The sequence below is a fragment of the Tupaia chinensis genome, unplaced genomic scaffold (assembly GCF_000334495.1).
Source record: "Tupaia chinensis unplaced genomic scaffold, TupChi_1.0 Scaffold000078_1, whole genome shotgun sequence".
NCBI classification, from domain to species: Eukaryota; Metazoa; Chordata; class Mammalia; order Scandentia; family Tupaiidae; genus Tupaia; species Tupaia belangeri.
In genome coordinates, this window is record NW_006159539.1 from 7,605,673 (window position 1) to 7,627,966 (window position 22,294).

At 46.4% G+C, this 22,294-nt stretch overlaps 1 protein-coding gene across 1 annotated transcript in view; it reads left to right on the plus strand.

The window, feature by feature from the left end:
• SLCO3A1 (solute carrier organic anion transporter family member 3A1) overlaps positions 1 to 22,294 on the plus strand; it is a 293,297-nt gene that overhangs the window by 199,929 nt on the left and 71,074 nt on the right. The window contains exons 3-4 of the mRNA XM_027769252.1: positions 2,441 to 2,539; positions 18,286 to 18,549. Of these exons, the coding sequence (XP_027625053.1) occupies positions 2,441 to 2,539; positions 18,286 to 18,549 (363 nt within the window). The remainder of the gene's footprint in view (positions 1 to 2,440; positions 2,540 to 18,285; positions 18,550 to 22,294) is intronic.

Sequence of the window (22,294 nt, forward strand, 5' to 3'; positions counted from 1 at the left end):
AACCACCAAGCCACCTATTGGCCCCACTCCCTGCAGCTTTTTCCACATCTCTTCCTGCATCTCCTTCTCGCACCCAAAGACTGGGCCCAAGATTAGTTTTACTCCTTAACCCAGACCTCGCTAAAGATAATCCCCTACTTATAACTCATACTACAGTGAACCCCATATTCTAGACATATCCAGTGATCCACCCTGAAACTTTCCCTGCTGGGTTATCTTTTTTAGTTTATTTTTTCTGTCAGTATATGTGTGCTATTGAAGAGAGGCACACAGAATACAGTGCCCCAGGTGAGGTCTTCACACCTCAATGCTTCCCAGCCCCAGATCATGGGATACCCAGGGGGGTCTCTGGACACAGACCCAGAACCTTCCCATGTGGGTTGGCTTCACAGAGCATCACGTTTTGCTGCTGTGCCACTGTCTGGTCCCCTGTTCAGATACCTTAACCTAAATTGTGACAAACGAGAGCTAATGTACTAATGATTAGGGCATTTATCTACGAAGTAACATATATTTTATTTTTTAAAATTCCTCCTATCCGCAGGAATAGATCAGGGTCTCTGTGACTATTTTAAATTCATTGAACTGTACATCTCTTCAAATCACAGACCAGCATTTTGCCAAAGGTAGAGTCAGCCCTACTCCTGTGATATAAAACAGGATTTTTTTTTCATATTTTTCCACCATGAAACATTTCTTGCATGCTGTCTCTGAGTGATGGCTTTGGAGCTCTGGGTTCCTGTCTGTAAAGTGGGAAGACACACCTCCTTTTGCCACATATTTAGAAACCATTTGACCTCCTGCCTGTAGTTTAAAATTTATTTTTAAGGTTTTTTTCTTTTTTTTTTTTTTTTTCTTAAGCAAGAGAAATGGAGAGATAGCACCCCCAACAAAGGCCTTGTGCCAAGATTCACCCTAAGCCTCAGCCGGTCCCAGGTCCTGGGTATGTGCATGTCAGGGTCCTCAGGGAGGTCTGTGGACATGAACTCAGAACCTTCCCGTGTGGGTCATTTTCACAGTGTGTGGCATTTTACCACTGTGCCTCCTGTTGGGGATTTTCTTCTTTTCAAATCAATGAGTTCCACAAGGACAAGATTTTTTTTTTTTTTTTTTTTTTTAGATTTTTGACTCTCTCAATTCTGATTCAATGCTGAATCCCTTAACCTTGAGAATAGTGTTTGGTACAGAGAAAAAGCTTCATAAATGTTCGTTGAATGGATACATATTTGATAGGTTCTATAATAACATCACTGAGAAAACTCAGGTGATGTTGGTCTACCCCTGCAACAACCAGGTAGGAAAGTGCACACCCTGTGGTGGAATTTATCCCTTACCTTGTGTCGAGCACCCTGTGGACCTGTTAGTCCCTGCCGTTTGAGGCTGTCTGCTTGAGTTAGAATTGCTCGTGTAGGGGGCCAGCAGGTGGCATGGTAGTTGAGGCACTGGACTTCCACATGACCAACTGTAGTTTGAGTCCTGGACTTGGCAGCTTATTTTTTCTCTCTCTCTCTCATGCATGTTCCAATATAGCAAAATTAAAGTAATAATTCATAAAACTAAATCAATAGTTTTTTTCACAAAAAAGAATTTCTCATGTACTGCCACCTTCAGATGGCCAGCTTCTTAAGGGAAGGGCCATTTCTTTACTTTTATTTGCATTTCCAGAGCCTGGGGGACTTTTATGCTCAGAGAATATCTACCAAATTGAAAATTAGTTGCATGGCCTCAGCCTATAAGTTTTGGGTTGATCTTAATTCTTTTCCCAGAATAATCTAAAAGATTTGTGTAAAATTGTAGGTATGGTATCCATCAGATAGTTACATATGTGCCCAGGGCCTTCCATATTTTCACGTCATATGCAAAAGCTTGAGTCCTGAACAACAGTCAGAGCAACCATAACAATCCCAACAGATGCTGATTCGAACATATGGGGGGGGGGTGGATTGCAACATTGAAATCAATAAGTGTCTGATTAAATGTTCTCAAAGCATACCATTGTGTGAACTTCATTATTTTCTAAATGTAGTGCTTATAAACATTCATTACATTTTAAAATAATTTGTGGCTTGGATTTTTCTCACTTCATAAGAATTCCTGAGTTTGCACAATGTGTGCTAAGGAATCTCAGCCAACTACAAATTAAATGAATTTCATAAAACCAAATAAATATAAAAGCAGAATTATAGAAAGTCCTTCAAGATCTCTCAACATACTACAGAATTCTCAGATAATATGAAATGTTTCAGTAAAGTCTCCAGAAATTAGAACTACTGGCATATCCCCTCTTGAGTTATTAGACCAATTTCGGTAATGTCACTTGTATAAACCAGAACTCTCCTCTGATCAATGTATTATAAAGTAATCCCCTTGACCTTTAATGATTTTGCTCATTGAATGCCTCCTGTTTTTAATGTAATCTTTCTTCTTCTTCTTCTTGTAGGAATCCTGTTCACAATGCTGGTATTTGGACCAGCCTGCGGATTTATCCTGGGCTCTTTCTGTACCAAAATCTATGTGGATGCAGTCTTCATTAACATAAGTAAGAAATTTATCTCCATTTCTAACCATCATGGATAAGCATTTCTTCCCTTATAAAAGTGGCCTCAGCCTTTTGGTTCTAAATCCTTCCTACCAAACAGTAGCCTTAATGCATCTCCCTCTGTAACTGGTTGCCCATCTGAGATTACATGGTAGGGTCCTAAGTGTTGGCTCAGAGAGCCTGGACTCAGGTCTGGGGTCTGCCAATAGCTGCCCAGCCCTGAATAACCACCAATAGTTGATTTTCCTCTCAAGTCTTTATTTTTCTCATTTGTAAGTTAAGGGCAACAGGAAATGTATCTGCCTTGCAGAGCTATTTTAAGAATTATATAGTTGGGGGCTAGCAGGTGGCACAGCATTTGGGGTGCTGGACTCCTGCATGACTGGCTTTAGTTCGAGTCTCAGACCTGGCTTTCTCACTTTCTCTCTCTCTCTCTGGCACATGTGCCTTATAGCAAATTAAAATCATAATAATAATAATAATAAACAAAAATAAATAATTATTTTTTTAAATTATGTACTTATTAAAAGTTGGCCCTTTAAGTACGGGGCTGGATGGTGGTAAAGTAGTACAGTTTGATGCTCTGCAAAGCTCGCCTACTTGGAAAGGTTCCGCGTTTGCATCTGGATGCCTCCTGAGGACACTAGGCACATGCATGCCTATGGTCCAAAGTTGGCTGTAGTGGGTGTGGAATGTGGCATCAGTGCCCTGGTGGGGGCTGTATTTTGGCCTTTCTGTGTCTCTCTCAGTCATAAAAGAATTAAGTAAGCTGGGGGTGGGGGAAGGAAGTTGGCCAACTAACCTAGGGGTCCTATATCGTGTAGGGCCAGCAGGTGGCATGGTAGTTGAGGCACTGGACTTCCACATGACCAACTGTAGTTTGAGTCCTGGACTTGGCAGCTTATTTTTTCTCTCTCTCTCTCATGCATGTTCCAATATAGCAAAATTAAAGTAATAATTCATAAAACTAAATCAATAGTTTTTTTCACAAAAAAGAATTTCTCATGTACTGCCACCTTCAGATGGCCAGCTTCTTAAGGGAAGGGCCATTTCTTTACTTTTATTTGCATTTCCAGAGCCTGGGGGACTTTTATGCTCAGAGAATATCTACCAAATTGAAAATTAGTTGCATGGCCTCAGCCTATAAGTTTTGGGTTGATCTTAATTCTTTTCCCAGAATAATCTAAAAGATTTGTGTAAAATTGTAGGTATGGTATCCATCAGATAGTTACATATGTGCCCAGGGCCTTCCATATTTTCACGTCATATGCAAAAGCTTGAGTCCTGAACAACAGTCAGAGCAACCATAACAATCCCAACAGATGCTGATTCGAACATATGGGGGGGGGGTGGATTGCAACATTGAAATCAATAAGTGTCTGATTAAATGTTCTCAAAGCATACCATTGTGTGAACTTCATTATTTTCTAAATGTAGTGCTTATAAACATTCATTACATTTTAAAATAATTTGTGGCTTGGATTTTTCTCACTTCATAAGAATTCCTGAGTTTGCACAATGTGTGCTAAGGAATCTCAGCCAACTACAAATTAAATGAATTTCATAAAACCAAATAAATATAAAAGCAGAATTATAGAAAGTCCTTCAAGATCTCTCAACATACTACAGAATTCTCAGATAATATGAAATGTTTCAGTAAAGTCTCCAGAAATTAGAACTACTGGCATATCCCCTCTTGAGTTATTAGACCAATTTCGGTAATGTCACTTGTATAAACCAGAACTCTCCTCTGATCAATGTATTATAAAGTAATCCCCTTGACCTTTAATGATTTTGCTCATTGAATGCCTCCTGTTTTTAATGTAATCTTTCTTCTTCTTCTTCTTGTAGGAATCCTGTTCACAATGCTGGTATTTGGACCAGCCTGCGGATTTATCCTGGGCTCTTTCTGTACCAAAATCTATGTGGATGCAGTCTTCATTAACATAAGTAAGAAATTTATCTCCATTTCTAACCATCATGGATAAGCATTTCTTCCCTTATAAAAGTGGCCTCAGCCTTTTGGTTCTAAATCCTTCCTACCAAACAGTAGCCTTAATGCATCTCCCTCTGTAACTGGTTGCCCATCTGAGATTACATGGTAGGGTCCTAAGTGTTGGCTCAGAGAGCCTGGACTCAGGTCTGGGGTCTGCCAATAGCTGCCCAGCCCTGAATAACCACCAATAGTTGATTTTCCTCTCAAGTCTTTATTTTTCTCATTTGTAAGTTAAGGGCAACAGGAAATGTATCTGCCTTGCAGAGCTATTTTAAGAATTATATAGTTGGGGGCTAGCAGGTGGCACAGCATTTGGGGTGCTGGACTCCTGCATGACTGGCTTTAGTTCGAGTCTCAGACCTGGCTTTCTCACTTTCTCTCTCTCTCTCTGGCACATGTGCCTTATAGCAAATTAAAATCATAATAATAATAATAATAAACAAAAATAAATAATTATTTTTTTAAATTATGTACTTATTAAAAGTTGGCCCTTTAAGTACGGGGCTGGATGGTGGTAAAGTAGTACAGTTTGATGCTCTGCAAAGCTCGCCTACTTGGAAAGGTTCCGCGTTTGCATCTGGATGCCTCCTGAGGACACTAGGCACATGCATGCCTATGGTCCAAAGTTGGCTGTAGTGGGTGTGGAATGTGGCATCAGTGCCCTGGTGGGGGCTGTATTTTGGCCTTTCTGTGTCTCTCTCAGTCATAAAAGAATTAAGTAAGCTGGGGGTGGGGGAAGGAAGTTGGCCAACTAACCTAGGGGTCCTATATAAGGACCCTACTTTTATTTTTAATTGCCAGAAGTCTCATGCGCTTTCCAGAGAGAGACAGACAGACAGACAGACAGAAATTATGCCCCGATGGATCATGGTCACAATGCAATCCCTTCTCCATTACTTCATCCTGTGAGGATTTGAGCATGCATACACATGTACCTGGCATGTTTTTCAAGCTACTGGGGCTAGAGTTTAAACCACAAGCAGCCAGATGAAATCCAGCTTCTTTAACTACTAGGCTATGCGGCAGCCAAAGAATGTTATCGGGTTGTTGGGAAAGTCATGACACATTTTTGCATAGAAATTGCACAGAAAAAATATGTCATAACTTTTCTAGCAACCCAATACTTTCTGACCTAAAAGTTGGAGCATGTGTCCAAATGTGAAGTGCCAATAGGTTCAGTGAGACAGCTTGAAATGCTTTCTGTAAACCACTGTTAACAGTGTTCTTTGTGAGGAAATACACTGCATTCAAAACTATTTTAAGCAAAATTGGTGTTCTTAGCAAGAAAAACAAGTGTTTTTCTTAGATTGCCTTGATCCCCCTCACCCCCATGACTCCGGGATTGAATACTGTGCTAGTCAGGATGAGCCAGGTTCTGATGTGGTGACAAACAGGTCTCAAACCAAAGACTGTTTCTCTGTCATGCTGCGTGTCCAGTGCAGGTCAGTGGTGTGGAGAAGGAAGGGTCTTCACTCATCATGATCCAGGCTTGCATGGTTGTCAAGTCAGGAAACCATACTGCCTACTTCGTGACCTTCAGCACAGAAACAATACATGTTGTTTCCACTCAGGTTTCACCAGTTAAAGCAAATCACACAGTGTATTTGTTTTCTAATGCTGGGTAACAAATGACCCCAAGCTTAGGTGACTTACAACTAGATAATAGAAACTTATTATCTCACAATTTTTCTGTGGGTCTGGAGTTACAGGAGCAGCTTAGCTGGGTGGTTCCAGTCCATGGTCTCTCTTGAGGCTTCAGTCAAGGTGTTGACTGCACCTGTGAACTTCTCAAGGCTCAACAGGGAGACAGTGCACATCCACACTCCCTCCTGTGGTTGTCAGCAGGCTTTGGAAGTTCCACTTCCAGGCTCATCCTACAGTTAATGTCATTACATCTCCCTCATGCAAACAACCCACCAGAGAATGAGTGAGAATGTGAAAAAGAGAAAGCCTTTTTTAACCTAATCTCAGAGGTGCCTTGTCACTATTTCTGCTGCATTTTGTTGGCTAGAAGGCAGCCATTTGTTCAGGTTCATTCTTTAGGAGAAAGGATTATTATTCTCAAGGAGAAAGGTGTGACTATCAGGGCACAAGGATATTTGGGGCCATTTTAGACGCTGCCTGTTCCATCAACTCAGCTCAACTGCTTTCCCGAAAGAGAACACGACGTGTCTATATAGTTGCCCAAGTAGCAAAGCCATGTTTCCTTTGTCTCTGAAATAGAGTGTAGGAAGCCATTCCAGTTCTCCTTTTCATGCTGATCTGTTCTCAGGATCAATAAGAACTCTCAGTTCCTGGGTTCTCCATCCATCATCTCATGACAGGGCTAAATTTACTAATTCACCCCACAGAAATAATATGGTTTTAAATCCAATCAAGTCACTTTGTGATTCACTCCATTAATCCCACTGATACGTTTACATGTAGCTATTGATGGCATAAATTTCTGAGTAGAAAATAAAATCAGATGCAGCCTTGTATATTTATTTTTTAAAGTACTGGTTCTGACCACGGGGTGATTGCTGCTGTGTTCCAGCAGGTGGCTGGCCTAGTCTTGGAACCCCTTCCCTTACAAACATGGTAAGATGAGCTGGTAAGAGGAAGAACATGTGAACATGTGAACTGAATCAGCTTCCATCTCGCTTACTTAGAAGAAGTCCTTTATGGTCCTCTCTGCCACAAAGACAGCACAAAACGGGTGGCAGAGAGGACCAGAAAGGGTGGCACCTCCAATACAGGAAGGAAGGCACCTTGAAGAAGTAGTAAAGGGGCCACTCTAATGGGGGAGCCTTGGGCCATGGCCTGTGTGATGACCAAAATCTGTGCGCTAGAAAGAGCCTCAGACAACATCCTCAGCAACTCTTTCACTATACAAATAAATAAACTGAGTCCCAGAAAGGAACAGGAATTGGGACCAGCAGAGGGTGTAATGGTTATGTCACTGGACTCCCACATAGTTAGACTGCAGTTCTAGTCCTGGACCTGGCAGCTTAAAACTCAAACCAGGTGCATTTGCATGAGTCCCCAGAATCCCGAGAGGAAAATGAAAGAGAAGGGATTGCGATGTGGCCATCCCCTCTGGGGGTGATTTCTCACTTCTGTCTGTCTCTCTCTGGTTAGCACATGTACCCTATAGCAAAAATCTCTCTCTTAAAAAGAGCAGGAATCTATCCAATCCCAGTGGTATATCTTTATAGAACTCAAATCTCCCAAGGCAGCCTATGGATATTTTCACTCATCAAACACCCCGTTAAGAATGAAGTAACATCTTTTCTTAGTGCCTGGAATGACCCCTGGGTAGACAGGTGGCTGGAGGGGGTTTAGTCTGTCCTTTCAACGTCCTCTGAACCTGCCCATCCTATTCCTTCAGCTGGAATTCTGTTCTCCTCCCCTCTTCTCTTCTCCTCTCCCCTGTTTTAGTACGTTTTCACATTCCTGAGAGAAATATCTGAGACTGGGTGGTTGGAAAATAGAGATTTATTTATAAAACTTAGGATTCTGGTGGCTGGAAAGTCCAAGGGCATCACAAAATAGTGGAAAGCAGAACTTTTTGCTGGTCAGAACATGGTCCTTATGCATGAGTTTCTCTTGTTCTGGTCTCGTTTCCTCTGCTTATAAACCCACCAGAGGAGCCAGCAGGTTGGTGTAATGGTTAAGGTGCTGGACTCCCACTTGGTTGACTGTGGTTCGAGTCCCAGACCTGGTGACTTGAAACTCACACCAGGTGTATGTGCATGCATGCCCAAAATCCTGACAGGAGAATGGAGAAGACTGAATTGCAGTGTGGCCATCTCCCCCAGGGGGTGATTTCTCATTTTCTGTCTCTCTGGGGAGCACACATGCCTTATAACAAAAAAACTCTCTTAAAATAGATAAATAAACCCACCAGAAATCAGTCATAGGGGTCCCACCCTAACACCTGATCACACCTAAAGTCTCCAACCTGGGACACCTTGAAGAGAGTACATTTCCACCTAACACCTTAGCAAATACACCCGAGTCCCAAGAAGTGAATTGGAGATAGGGGATATTCAGCCAACACCGGCTACGACCAGATTCCAAAATATAAACCTAGGGGGAACAACCCATTGAGGCACCCTGTCTGTTGTGTTCAGCATCTTGGCCCTTCAAGACCCAGTGTGAAGCGATACCACCCGTGGTTCCAGCCTCCCTGACTTTCTGGCACCTCTGTGTAGGCGATTGGTGGTGCATTTTCATTCTGTCTGGGCAGCTCTTCCCTCTGACAAGTTAATAGTGACTTCCAGATCCACTCCTGCCCAGTGCTAGGGTGTCTCAAGAGCTGATCTTTGTGGGGTCAGCAGGTGGTGTGTTGATTAAGTGCTGGAGGCCAACTGAGGTTCGAGTCCTGGACCTGACACCTTGAAAATCACAGCAGATGCACGTACATGCGTGCCCCAAATCCCAAGAGGAGTCTAGGAAGGGATTGTGTTGTAGCTGCCCCCCCGGGGGGTGTCATTTCTCACTGTCCATCTCTCTGTCAGTCAGTCTCCTCCCCTGCCTCTCCCCACTCTCTCTGAGCTCATGAACCCTATGGCAAAAAACCTAAAAAGAATAAAAGTATCCTCCCATCCTTTCTGAAGGCTCTTTTGAGGGCCGTCACCACTCTTCACCAGCAGAGGGCAGAAGAACATTATTTATCCATGCAGGGAGTCAGCCACAGAATTCCAGTTTCCAGCAATTGTTATTGTTTCTCACCTTGTCGCTGAAACTTGTCACTGTGATTGGTTTTGACTGCACTTTGCTGGGGTGGGGGAGGTCCTCAGTTTTCAGGGCCTTCCCTCTATTTTCTTCACGTACCTGAAACAGAACCCTGCTTTAGGGCTGTCGAGCATGAATATACTGGGGTGAAGCACACAGCTCCGTGTTTCTGAAACCCCAGCTGAGACTGGGGGACTGGGAAAAGTAGCAGCCTCATGCCTGTGGGGAGATGGCAAGGCAGGTCTATGGAGGGCCTTTTTTTTTTTTTTTCCTTTTCTGTATTCATGATAGATTGTGTTGATGAGAGACAGAGCGAGAGAGAGGAAGAGAAGCGTTCTCTACGGAGTCTATCACACCGTGGGCCTCTTCCTCCCATCTGCCAGCCCATCGGATCCTGGGCAGTTGCATGCATGCCAGGTGTGGTTCAGGCTGACCCAGCTGGGGATTTGAACTGTGGTCACTCTGAGATCCGACTTCTCTGAAGCAATATATTACTGCAGAGCCACAGAACTATTAGGAAGGTCTTTTGATATGGGGTAGATGGTGGAGACCTGTGCCTTCTCTAGCCTGGGGTGGGGAGTTGACAGCTTCACAGCTTCCAGTGAAGAAGCCTGCTAGATACCTGTGGGCAGGTGTGTCTGGGGAGTGTGCAGGGAGGCACTTGGTTATTGGCTAGAGGGGGTTGGTTATAGGTTTAGCTGACAGTGAAGGGAGGCTGTTGGTTATAGATTATAGAAGATCGGTTATAAGATGGGGGGTGCAGAGAGTCACTTGGCTAAAGGAATGGGCCAGCCCGTGGACAGCCATGGAGGGTGAGACCCCGTGGGGCAGCTCAGCTGGAGGGCCCTACTGGCTGCCTTAGCCACAGGCTCGTTTGTTCTTCTGCATGTTTTCCTCTGGGGCTGCCATAAGGAAAGCAGAGTCCTCCTCTGAGAGCTCAAGAAAGAGAGGCTGGTGCCTCCAGAATTTCTGTTTTTGAATATGTTTGTTAAACTGAAGTGCACTTGGGAAGAAGGACATGGTCGCAGAGTAGGTAGGCTCCTAATTATTGAACTGACCACACTTAACACTGGGTTTATTAGAAGAAGATAATGATGGGACCAGCAGATGGCGTAATGGTTATGTCGCTGGACTCCCATGAAGTCAACTGCAGTTCAAATCCAGGTTTACAACTCAAGCCAGGTGCATGTGCGTGTGTGGCCAAAATCCTGGGAGGAGAATGGAGGAGAAGGGATTGCGGTGTGGCCATCCACCCAGGGGTTGATTTCTTGCCTTCTGTCTTTGTGTGGAACACACACACCCTATAATTTAAAAAAAAATCTCTCTAAAAAGAAGATGAGTAACAGCAGCAGCCATGAAATTAATTACTTCTTATAGCAGTACAGAGAAAGCCTCATTTGAACATCAGAATATCACCACAGGAGGGTAGGTCCTACCATTAGATGACACATTATTGGGCAGTGGTTAAGAGTCTGGATGCTGGGGCCAGCAGGTGGCATGATGGTTAAGGTGCTAGACTCCTACATGGCTAGCCACAGTTCGAATCCTAGACCCAGTGATTTCAGAATCATACATGCCACGTATCTCCATGCCCAAAATCTCAGACGGAGAAGAGAAGGGATTGCGACACGGCTGTCCTCCCTGAGGGAGGGCGATTTCTCACTTTCCCTCTCTCTTTCTTTGGCAAGTACATGCACCCTATAGCAAAAACCTTAAATTAAAAAAAAAGAGAGTCTGGAGCCAGCAGGTGGTATGGTCATTAAAGGCTCCCACGTGGTTGACTGTGGTTCAGGTCCTGAACCTGGTGTCTGTCTGTCTGTCTCTCTCTCTCGCTCTCTTGCTCTCTCGCTCTCTTGCTTTCTCCCTCTCTGATCAAATTAAGATAAATGAATAATAAATAAGTGAAGTCAAAAAAAGAATTCTTTAGGAAGAAAAGGAGTCTGAATGGTAAGCTCCGATGTCCCTGTGCATCTAGACACTCTGTGACCCTGAATGTTACATCAGTACCTCACAGGTCTGTGTGTGGGTGACATGAGTTAATCAAGGACAGCACTTAGCACAGGACCCTGCGTTTAGTAAGCACACAATGAATATTACACATAGCGAAGAATCCAGCGGGTGAGGATTAGAGCAGGGATCCAGTCCCAGGCCTCTCTTCTCCAAAGCCCTCCTGTTAAAGGAGCAGCTCACTGCCCTGAAACCTCCCCAGGAATTCAGTGAGAAGGCAGCCCACTCCCGTGCGCAGAGCCTGTGTGGATGACTGACCTCCCCAGTACTCCATGCAGACTTGTCCTGTGGCGCACACCAGCTGGCCCGTGGACGGCTGTGTGGTGTCTGCAGCTGGAGCAGGATGTGGCGTGATATAGCCGTCTGTTCGCTTCAGGAAAAAGGTCGACAAGCAGAGAGCCTCCTGCTCTGCCGTTCTGAGGGCTGGCTGCCACCGCCAGATTCCTTCATTTTTGAACTAATTAACTCAACAGCTGGGACCCAGAATGTTCCAACACTGTCTTCCACCCCCAGCCCCTCCCTGTCTCTGGTTTCTAATTAGGTTTGTGACATAACGACACTTGGCATTCTTGGGGTCCCGTAGCAAAAGTTTTACAGAACAGGTTAAACAAATAGATAAATGTTTTAAAAATGCCCAAGAGGGGCCAGCAGGTGGTGTGGTTAAAGCACTGGACCCCCACATGGCTGACCACAGTCTGAGTCCCAGATCTGGTGGCTTGAAAATTGCATAGGGGGTGTGTGCATGCATGCCCAGCATCCCAAGAGAAGAATGGAGGACAAGGGACTGTGGTGTGGCCATCTTGCCAGGGGCTGATTTCTCACTGTCCCTCTCTCTGTTTCCCTTTGGCAAGCACGTGTGCCCTATAGAAAATAAAAAGAATGCACAGAGAGCCATAGCATGTCTTATAGATCAGTATGGCCCAGGAGTAAGAAAGCAGTGTCTTCAATTTGCTTTGACCTGCTCTTCTCAATCTTGGGTATCCTCGTGGGTAGGTGGGTAGTTGGTTCAACTGGTTCAACCCTACTCCCAGTGATTTTTCTTCTTTTTTTACAACTTTTTTTTCAGTTATTTAATTTTATTTATTGTGGTTATTAATCATTTTTTATTTTACCTGAGAGAAACAGAGAGGGTGAGAGAAAACAAGCCGCCAGTTCTGGGACTTGAACCATGTCAGCATGGGGACTTCAGCGCCGAAACCACAACGCCACCTGCTGACCCTGGTGATTTTTCTTTTGGCCTTGGAAATGGGTAGCAATTGCAGTGAAGTCCGTATGTTCACTTGACCTTCAGCAGATGGTGCAAGCAGTTGTCAACAGCTTGGCCAGCTTACCGCACACAGCCAGCAAACGACAAAAATGAGCCACCGGTCAGAGGCCGAGGGTGGAAAGGACAGAGAAATGGATTTTGTAATGCAGGAAAACCTCGGCGCAAGTCAACGCCTAGGCAAAGGCAGGCCCCCACCGTTCCCAGAGTTGCTGTGGCAGGCATTCCCATCGTAGCACAGCTAGCGTGATCTCTCTTTTGTCTCCGCTCTGCTCCCATTTTCTCCCGTCTTTTTCCCCACACTCCCCCGAGAATGAAACTGTATGTCAGGGCATGGAATGACCAAGGAGCCCACAGGCATCTGGAAGGAGCTTCGTCTGAGTACGCATGCCTGGATACTAACCACCCCGTTCCCTTCCACATCTTTCTTTAGCCACATGTCTGGTTTCATGGGAATCTTGGTGCATCTCAGTTAATGAGACAGATTGGTGCTTTTCGCTTTTGTTCTAGACATCTCACTGACAGCATCCTTCACCAAAGACTGAAACCGCACTCATTTTTAAAGTCAGGGCACTAACTAGAGGCCCAGCCCGAGTGGCCTGATGCCCAGGGTGGGACCACACAGGAGGCCTGGGCTGGGTTTCTGGTCGTATCGAAAGGCTGGGCATGGTGGTCTGCACCTGTAATCCCAGTGACCCTAGAGATAGGAGGACGTGACTTGAAACTGGCCTAGGTAATGCAGCCACACTCTGTTAAAAAAAAAAAAAAAATTAGAACCAGATAGAATGAGAAATAAAAAGGTTTTCAGGCCTTGCTTGAATCCGTACCTAAAACATTACTTCTGCTATCCCTAAAGTACTGGGTCCATTTTTTTTCTTTTCTTTTCTTTCTCTTCCCCTCTCCCCCAGAGGGTGCGTGCACTCACCAGAGAGGGATCACCTCTACCTCCACCCCCAGGGGAGTGACCATGCTGCAATGCTTTCTGCTCCATCTTTCTCTCCTTTCCGGACTTTGGGCACAAGCACATATTCCCAGCATGTTTCTCAAGCTGCCAGGTTTGAGACTCAAACTGTGTGGTTGATCATAAGGGCATCTGGCTGCCTCAGCCACTAGGCCATGGAGCTGCCTGAACCATGCTCCTTAGCGGGTGTGAATTTATATGTCCTCATTTTCTGTACTAGTCAGAGTAGGCATGGTTACACTGTAGGAACAAGCCAAAGATTTTAGTGTGCTATAGTACTGAAAGCTGCTTTCTTTCTTTAAAAAAAAAAAAATAAAAAAAAAAAAAGAATTATTTTATTTAACTTTATTTATTATTATTTTCCAGTTTGATCAGATGAAGTTTACGGAGGGGTTAGAAAGCAAGCTACCAGGTCTAGGACTTGAACCGTGGTTGGCCATGTGGGAGTCCAGCTTTTATTGTTTTTCTTGGAGAGGTAATTTTTTTTGCTATAGGGCGTCTGCGCTCGCCAGAGAGAGAGAGAGACAGAGAGATAGAAAGCAAGAAATCACCCCCCAGGGGGGATGGCCACACTGTAATCCCTTCTCCTCCATTCTCCTCTCAGGATCTTGGGCATGCATGCAAAACCACCCGACGTGAGTTTTAAGCTACCGGGTCCAGGGCGCAAACCGCGGTCGACTATGTGGGAGTCCAGCGACATAGCTATTACGCTAACTGCTGGTCCCAGTCCAGCTTCTTTCTTACTGAAGGCTTCTTTCTTGCTCATGCCATGCATCCAGTGTAGGTAACAGGGACCTTTTGGTGTTTGGAGCCTGTCAGGTACTGCCTCAGGAGGAGGGGCATCGGGGTCCCTTACCATGTTTTCATACTTCCTCATGGAAATGACCCGTATCCCCTCTGCTCTCATTTCATGGGCACAACTCCACGGCACAGGGCCATACCTAACTTCACAGCGAGGGAGGTGTGACCCCCTTGTCCTCAGAAGAGTAGGTGGGAATGCAGATGCTGGTATCATGACACTGTCCTTAGACACCCCACTTAGAGACCTCCCCCTTGGTATCAGTAACATGGGAACGAAATCCACTGAGCCGCAGGCAGTTACCTGGCAAGTGGGAGGTTTTTCACTGTAACGAGCCAAGATGCCTCATAAAAAAAAATATTACTGACAGGACCAGCAGATGGAGTAATGGTTCCATTGCTGGACTCCCATGTACTCAACTGCAGTTCGAGTCCTGGACCCAGCAGCTTAAAATTCACATTGGGTGCTTGTGCACGAGTGCCCAAAATCCTGAGAAGAGAATGGAGGAGAAGGAATTGCAGCGTGGCCCTCCCCCAACCCTGGGGGGAGGGGGGGCACTGATTTCTTACTTTATACTCTCTATCTCCCTGGCAAGCCCATGCACCCTATAGCAAAAATCTCTTCTAAAAAAAAAAAAATTATACACACACAAGTGTGTGTGTGTGTGTGTGTGTGTGTGTGTGTGTGTGTATTTCTGTGTATATATTTATATATACATTTACATGTAAATATATTTATGTATTTATTTACTACTACTATTTTTAATTTGCTATAGGGCACATGCACTCAGAGAGAATCAGAGAGAGAGGTAAAGTGAGAAAGCAAGTCTCCAGGTTCAGTAATCGAACCGCACTCGGCCATGTGGGAGTCCAGTGCCTTAACCACTGTGCCACCTGCTGCCACCCCCAACAGGGTCTGAATCCATCCCGAGCTTCAGTCAGCCTGAATCATGAGTACACACATGCCCAACGTGTTCGAGGAGGCCTCTGGATGAGAACCAGGAAGTTATAGTTATATTACTGGCTGTGAAGATGGACAGAAAAAGGAAGTACCTCAGATCATGGGACTGGATAGTGGTCCCAGGGTAAAACACAACTCTCTCTGAGGCTGAGCCTTGTGGGAGGTTCGTCGATCGTGTGTGTGTGTGTGTGTGTGTGTGTGTGAATTTTTTTTAAAAGGTCCTGTCAGGGATGCCTGTCTCTGTCAGTCTATCTGTCTCTTTCTCATGGAAGGAAGTAAGTTAAAAAAAGAAAAAAAAAATCTCAGAAACCTGGTTTCTCATACTAGAGTCAGGCATTCATGCCCTTCCCAAAATTAGACAGAAATTCTGCTCGCTAATCCCGCCGGTCCTGAGGGTGGCCTAACCCAGAGCTGAGTGGTTTCTCCTCAGTGTGTGATTTCTCTCCCTGCCGCAGTGCTCTGGATCATTGAAAGGGAGGGAAAAAAAATCAATACTTCCCCAAATAGTCCACGCTGGCTTCCCGTGTCTACAGACACCAGCTGTCCCCTCCACACACTCCCTGCAGGCCCCTTCTCTCCTCACCCACCTAGCAGGCAGGCTTTGGTTCCCATTCGGATACCTGCTCTCTCCTGGCTGTCTCTCTTTTTTATTAGAGATACTTTTGTGATAGGGTGCATGCACTTGCTTGAGACACAGAGAGAAAGTGAGAAGTCACCCCAGGGGGGATGGCCACCCCACTGTCCCTTCTCCCTTCTCCTCTTGGGATTTTGAACACACGCGCACACGTGCCCAGCATGAATTTTAAGCCACTGGGTCTGGGTCTCAAACCACAGTTGAGTACGTGGGAATCCAGTGACGTAGCCACTCTGCCGTCTGCTGGTCCCCCGTTGTCTCTCATGCAGCGAGCAAACCCTAGCTTTGGCTGCCCGTCCTCCTACCTGCAGAGAACAAGCGTACACGTTCACACCAACAGCCGCCACCCCTCTCCCTGGGATGTTTTCTCATACGTACAGCAGTCGCTAACTTCCCAGCTAAAGTACGGCTATCCACCTGGCACTAATTTTGTTCCCCCAAACAACTGCTAGGCTTTCTTTCTGCTCACCCGCTCACATCTGCCAGCTTTTCAATTCCTTCTTGACGGAGCCTGCAGACAATGGAGGGAAGTACCTCGCTCCCTTTTGTTTCCATTCATTGCTTGGCAGCAGGTGAAGAAACAGGTAAGTGAAGAGCGAAAACATTGCTACGCAGCCACCCCAGGCAATTCGACTTCCTTTCTTTTTCTTTTCCCTTGTTGCATAAAGATGCTTTCATGATCACCTTATGTTTTCCCATACCATCCCCTTTAAAAAAAAAAACTGTATTTTAAAATTCCCGTTCATATAAATAAATACATAAAAGTGAAAACGGTGAATGCTGCCGTAGACAGAGAGCCTCACTGTGTGTGCGGTGACTCTCGCTCAGTATCCCTCATCCTTTGTTTTGCGGTCGTGTCCCGCACATCTTTCTATTGCAAATGTTGAAACGCAGGCTCAGAGAGGAGAGGTGACCTGCCCAGTCTCACCTGCTATAAGTGGCCGAGCTAGGACTCAACCCCAAGCTCGCCAGAGCTTACGTTCGTTCCTCCCTGCCATGCAACTACTCAGTGACATCTGGTCTGTTGTGTTCAGCAGTGTGGTTACTGCTGCTGGAGTATGTCAAGGTCTCCAGGACGGAGGGGCTGGACAGTGGTGCAACGGTCAAATACAGTGCTCCAGGGGCCAGCAGGTGGTGTAGTGAGTAAGGCGCTGGACTTCCACATGACGGACCGTGGTTCAAGTCCCTGGCGGCTCAAAACACCGGTTGTATGCGTGTGTGCCCAAAATCATGAGAGGAGAATGGAGGAGGAGGGATTGCAGTGTGACCATACCCCCAGGGGGCCGATTTCTCACTTCTGTCTGTCTGTCTCTTTCTGTGTTTCAATAGCAAAAATGCATCTTAAAAAACATATGTATATGATCTCCATGAGACTGACCAAGATGAGAAGATTCCAGGTTCACCTCTTCAAACCTCCATGAGTGTGAGGCATACAGGTGCCTACAAGGCAGGCTGGCTGAAGCTGGGGGTGAATTGTGGCATCAAGATCCCATTGGGAATGCTTTTCTTCTGTGTCTGTCTCTCACTCTCTGTCTCTTTGTCTATATATATATAAAGTTCATATATATTCATATATACACATGCATACATATGTATATATACACACACACATATATTCCTTGCTCATTAAATAAATATATAAATAAATAAATATCTCTAGGATTCATGAACTCACTAGAAAGAGAGGAGGGGAGAGAGAGAGAAATACAGAGACAGGGAAAGTGAAAACTCACCCCCCCCCCTTCCAGGGGCAATAGCCATACCGCAGTCCCTTCTACATCCTCCACTCGGGATTTTGGGCATGCATGCACATGCGCCCAGTGTGAGTTTCAAAGCCGCTAAGTCTGGGACTTGAACCACAGTCAGCCATGTGGGAGTCCAGTGTCTTAAACCGCCATACCTCTTTCTGGCCCCACCAGTGTGGTTTTTTAAACTACCAAGTCTAGGACTTGAACCATGCTGTTGGCCATGTGTGACCCAGCTGCCTTAACCTCCATGTCACAGGCTGACCCAAATGAGCTACATTTTGGGGAGGCGAGAGCGAGCATACCTCATATAAATATACCCTGAACTGTAAATGTTTCCTCCTGCTGTTGTGAGCTCGCCTTGCAGCTCTGCCAATTCCAGGCAATTCCAGCCGAAATTCAGAGGGTGCCTGGCTCCTCGCTGATTTTGTTTAGACTGATAGAAACACAGGTAGACAAGAAAATTACGGAGGGAGCGTGATCCGGTTCCAGCTTTCAGTGAAACCAAGTGCCCATGTGCATTAATGGCCTTCCTCACCCCACGGCCAGTCCTTCCCACCCCAGAACCCTGGGCTGTCCCCAACCAACCCAGGTCCTCATCAAGATTCTCCGTGGCCCCTTGGCGTCGCCTCCCACTAAGCTGTGGTCTTTCTGTTTGCAGATAACCTGGACATCACTCCGGACGACCCCCGCTGGATCGGAGCCTGGTGGGGCGGCTTTCTCCTCTGTGGTGCCTTACTCTTCTTCTCGTCCCTCCTGATGTTCGGGTTTCCACAGTCCCTGCCCCCACATTCAGACCCTGCCGTGGAGAGCGAACAAGCCATGCTCCCCGAGAGAGAGTACGAGAGGCCCAAGCCCAGCAATGGGGTCCTCAGGCACCCCCTGGAGCCAGACAGCAGTGCCTCCTGCTTCCAGCAGCTGAGAGGTAAAGGGGGCCTCATCGCTGGTGGCCACAGTTACTGGGGGGTGGCGATGGAAGAGTGGCACTCGGGAGTGGGTGCCAGGGGACTCGAAGCGGGGCATGGTAATACTCGTTTTCATGGTTTGCCGTCACCAGCCCTGTGCTTAAGTTACTCCTGAGAAGCGCGCAGTCAGACTTGCTTAATGAAACAGAAATAAACAGTGGCTTCCGTTTACAGGGGCTGCAGAGGCAGTTCTAGGACCTTATAGACCATAATTACGGATGTCTGTAAAAAGAAGGGTACAAAAGAGGGAGAGAAGAAGCTAAATTTCCCATGCAATTGTATTTTGAGAATTATTTATTTAATTTTACTTAGTAGTAGTATTTTTCCATTTGGCCAGACAGAGAGCAATAAGGAGAGTGAGAAAGCAAACTGCCAGGTCCAGGACATGAACCGTGTTTAGCCCTGTGGGAGTCCAGCACCTTAACCACCACGCTACCTGCCTGCCCCCACCCTGCAATTCTTTTAAACTCTTCCAGGCACTCATGAGCATCCCGAAGTGGTGAAGGACTTTCGAAGCTGGTTCCCTTTTCCTCATTCAGACTTTTCTCAAACAAGCAGCTCCAAAGGCCATTTCTTGGGCTTCACTCTGCTCTCCCATGCCCTCCAGTAAAGATGAGGGATGTGCTCCTCTAGAAGCCGGTGTTCACCCAGACTGAGTAACAGTCACACTTGAGAATGCAACAAAGCCTTTGCTATCGTTTTTACGAGAGGAAAAGATATGCAGCTTTTCTGATATGGTGGCGAGGCACACACAGTGATGCAGAGCGAAAATCGAAGTCCTCAGGTGGTTTCTCCAGCACAATCCCTTGGGGGCCTCGGTGTAGCCGAATGTGGCCTGGCAGCCTCAGAAGCTGCTCGAACTCCATCAGGTGTTCCTTCATCTGCCTGAGTCCTTGCTGGGGTACCCTGAACTACCTGCTGGATTTTAGAAATGAGCAGGTTAGGGCCAGCATGGGGCGTGGTGGTTAAGTCACTGGACTCTCACATGGTTGACTGTGGTTCAAGTCCCGAACCTGGTGGTTTGAAAATCACACCGGGTGCTTATGTATGTTTGCCCAAAATCCCAGGAGGAGAACGGGGGATGCAAGATTATGTGTGGCTATCACTTTCATTCTCACCGTCTCTCTCCGTCTCTTTGGAGAGTCCACACGCCTTATGACAAAAACCTGGGGTGGGGGGGGAGAAGAAAAGAAATAAGCAGGCTTATAGGGGAGCAGGGCAAAGTGGGAAAGGGATCCCCAGGACAGCTTTGATGGAATGAAGGTGCATGGTCATCCCCTGCTTAGCAGGAACTGAGCACTCGGCTTGCCCAGCCATCAGCAGCTACAGGTGCAGTCTTCCAAAGCTTTATTTAGGGGCCAGCAGGTTTCATAGCGGTTAGAGCACTGAGTCCCATGTGGCCAACCATAGTTCGAGTCCCGGACCCGGCAGCTTGAAACTCACGTGTGCGCTCAAGTGCCCAAAATCCCAGGAGAACAGAGGAGAAGGGATAGCAGCATGGCCATCTCCCCAGGGAGGTGATTACTCACTTTCCCTCTCTCTGTCTCTCTTTGTTCCTCTCCAGGTGAGCACACATGCCCTATGACAAAAACCTTAATTATTTAAAAAAAAAAAAAAGCTGGATTTAGACATTTTTTAGCAGTGACAGTCCCTAACCGAGCTTCTCTTAATGAGGTGTACCTTCTGTGGAGATGCTCAGGAACTGGAGAAAACCTGGGACAAACCTGATTTCAAGCTCAGATCCTTGTCCTTCCTGTCACCAGCTCTGTGATCATTAATTTGTCCTGCTTTGTGTCCACAAATGTAAAATTGTTACACGACTCCTCACTGACAATGTTCTCCTGAGGGTGAAGTCCCTGCCCCCAGAAGACTGTTAATTGCACCCATTAGTCCATGAGGAATCCAAAGACCTTGTGCTATTTCCAGAAAGAGACTAATTTAATAACCTGATGTCATATCTGGTCCTCGGTTTCTTGATGGTTTCTACCAGTGCCGCAGTTTAGAATTGTCCAGAGAAGACCTTAAAATTTATCAAAGTTCCAGAATGTATTAGTAGGTGGAGGGTCACCCCATTTGTGTCCTCTGAAGTTGCCTGGACTGGGAACCCTGGACATAGTGCTTAATAAAAAAGGTCCCCACAACTGCTCACTTCAGGAGGCCCTGCTAGCTGGAGGGTATGCCCGTTGCTCCCCTAGTACCGCAGCTGGCTGCAGAGACTGAGCCTAGTACCAGACCCACAGGAATCAGTCAGGCTGGCATGAGGATGGGCCTTGAGAAGGATACCCTGGCCCTGGTCTAAGACAGCCTTTCAGGGCCAGCAGGTGACATCCTGGCTAAGGCGCTAGACTCCCACTTTGTCGACCATGGTTCAATTCCCAGACCTGGAGGCTTAAACTCACGCTGGATACATGTGCATGAGTGCTCAGAATATCTCCAGAGAAGAATGGAGGAGAAGGGATTGCGGCATGGCTGTCTCCTCTGGGAGGTGATATTTGCTTTCTGTTTCTGTGTCTCTCTCTCAGTCTCTCTGGTGAGCACATGCACCCTATAGCAAAAATCTCTCTCAAAACAGAACAAAACAAAACCCTTTTTTGGATCTCTCCTCACCCCAGGCTGGTGGCCCTGGCTTCCTAGGACTCTGATTACAAGGGCTACACCAGTAATCTCTCCTCTTCCATCACTGGAAATACAAGGATGAAAAAAGACACAGTTGAGCCATAAAAGAAATCACAATGCAGTGCAGGGACCGCATAACAAGCAGTGAAGACAGACAGGTGTGCTTAGTCCTGGAGCAGCTAGCAGGCAGCCTGGGGGTTGCAGGGATGTGGTGGACAGGCAGAGAGAGCCCCTCTCCCTTGCTCGGGCCAGCATTTCCTGAGACCCAGCTAGGCACCCGGGCCCAGCCATGACAAAGGCAGTGACAAAGGCAGCTTAGATTCTGGAGCTTGTATCCTCATAGAGGTGGCATGCGATAGGCAAGATCGTGTCGGTGACAGGGTGAGCATCCTGTGAGCTGCGGCCAAGCTGACAGGTGCACATTCAGATAATGGGTCTAGAACTCACGAGACCATAAACGACCACCAGTTGTGATCTGTATACACACGGGCTTCACTTGCTATAATTAACGATGTTTAATTTAAAATGAGTAATTCCCAGAGGCTATCAGCCCACTAATGGGCCCAGAGGAAGTCTCAGCAGAAAGGCAGAGTCTCTAGAAGATTCCCCTGAGGCCAGAATATGGTGCCATGAGCTGTTATGCTTATATTCCAGTTAGACGCGCGCCCGTGCTGGGAGAATGGCCATGGTGGTTGACATCCTTAATTTTAACATGTGAGAGAAATGCTTCTGCCGTGTGGTCATTTCCAACAAAAGCTCCCTGTGGCTCTGTTTTTGAGAGAGATTTTTGCTATAGGGCACTTGCACTCGCTGTAGAGATAGAGACACACAGAAAGTGAGAAATCAGCCCCCAGGCAGGATGGCCACACCGCAATCCCTTCTCCTCCATTCTCCTCTCTGGATTTTGGGCGTGCACATTCACACACCCAGCGTAAATTTTAAACCGCCAGACCCAGGTCTTGAACTGCAGTCGACTACATGGAAGTCCAGCGATGTAACCATTACGCCATGCTGGTCTCACTCTTGTAACCCAGGAAGCCCTGGTGGTCTCCAGGCAATGTGCTGCACAGTTCGGGTCAGTAAGCTGAG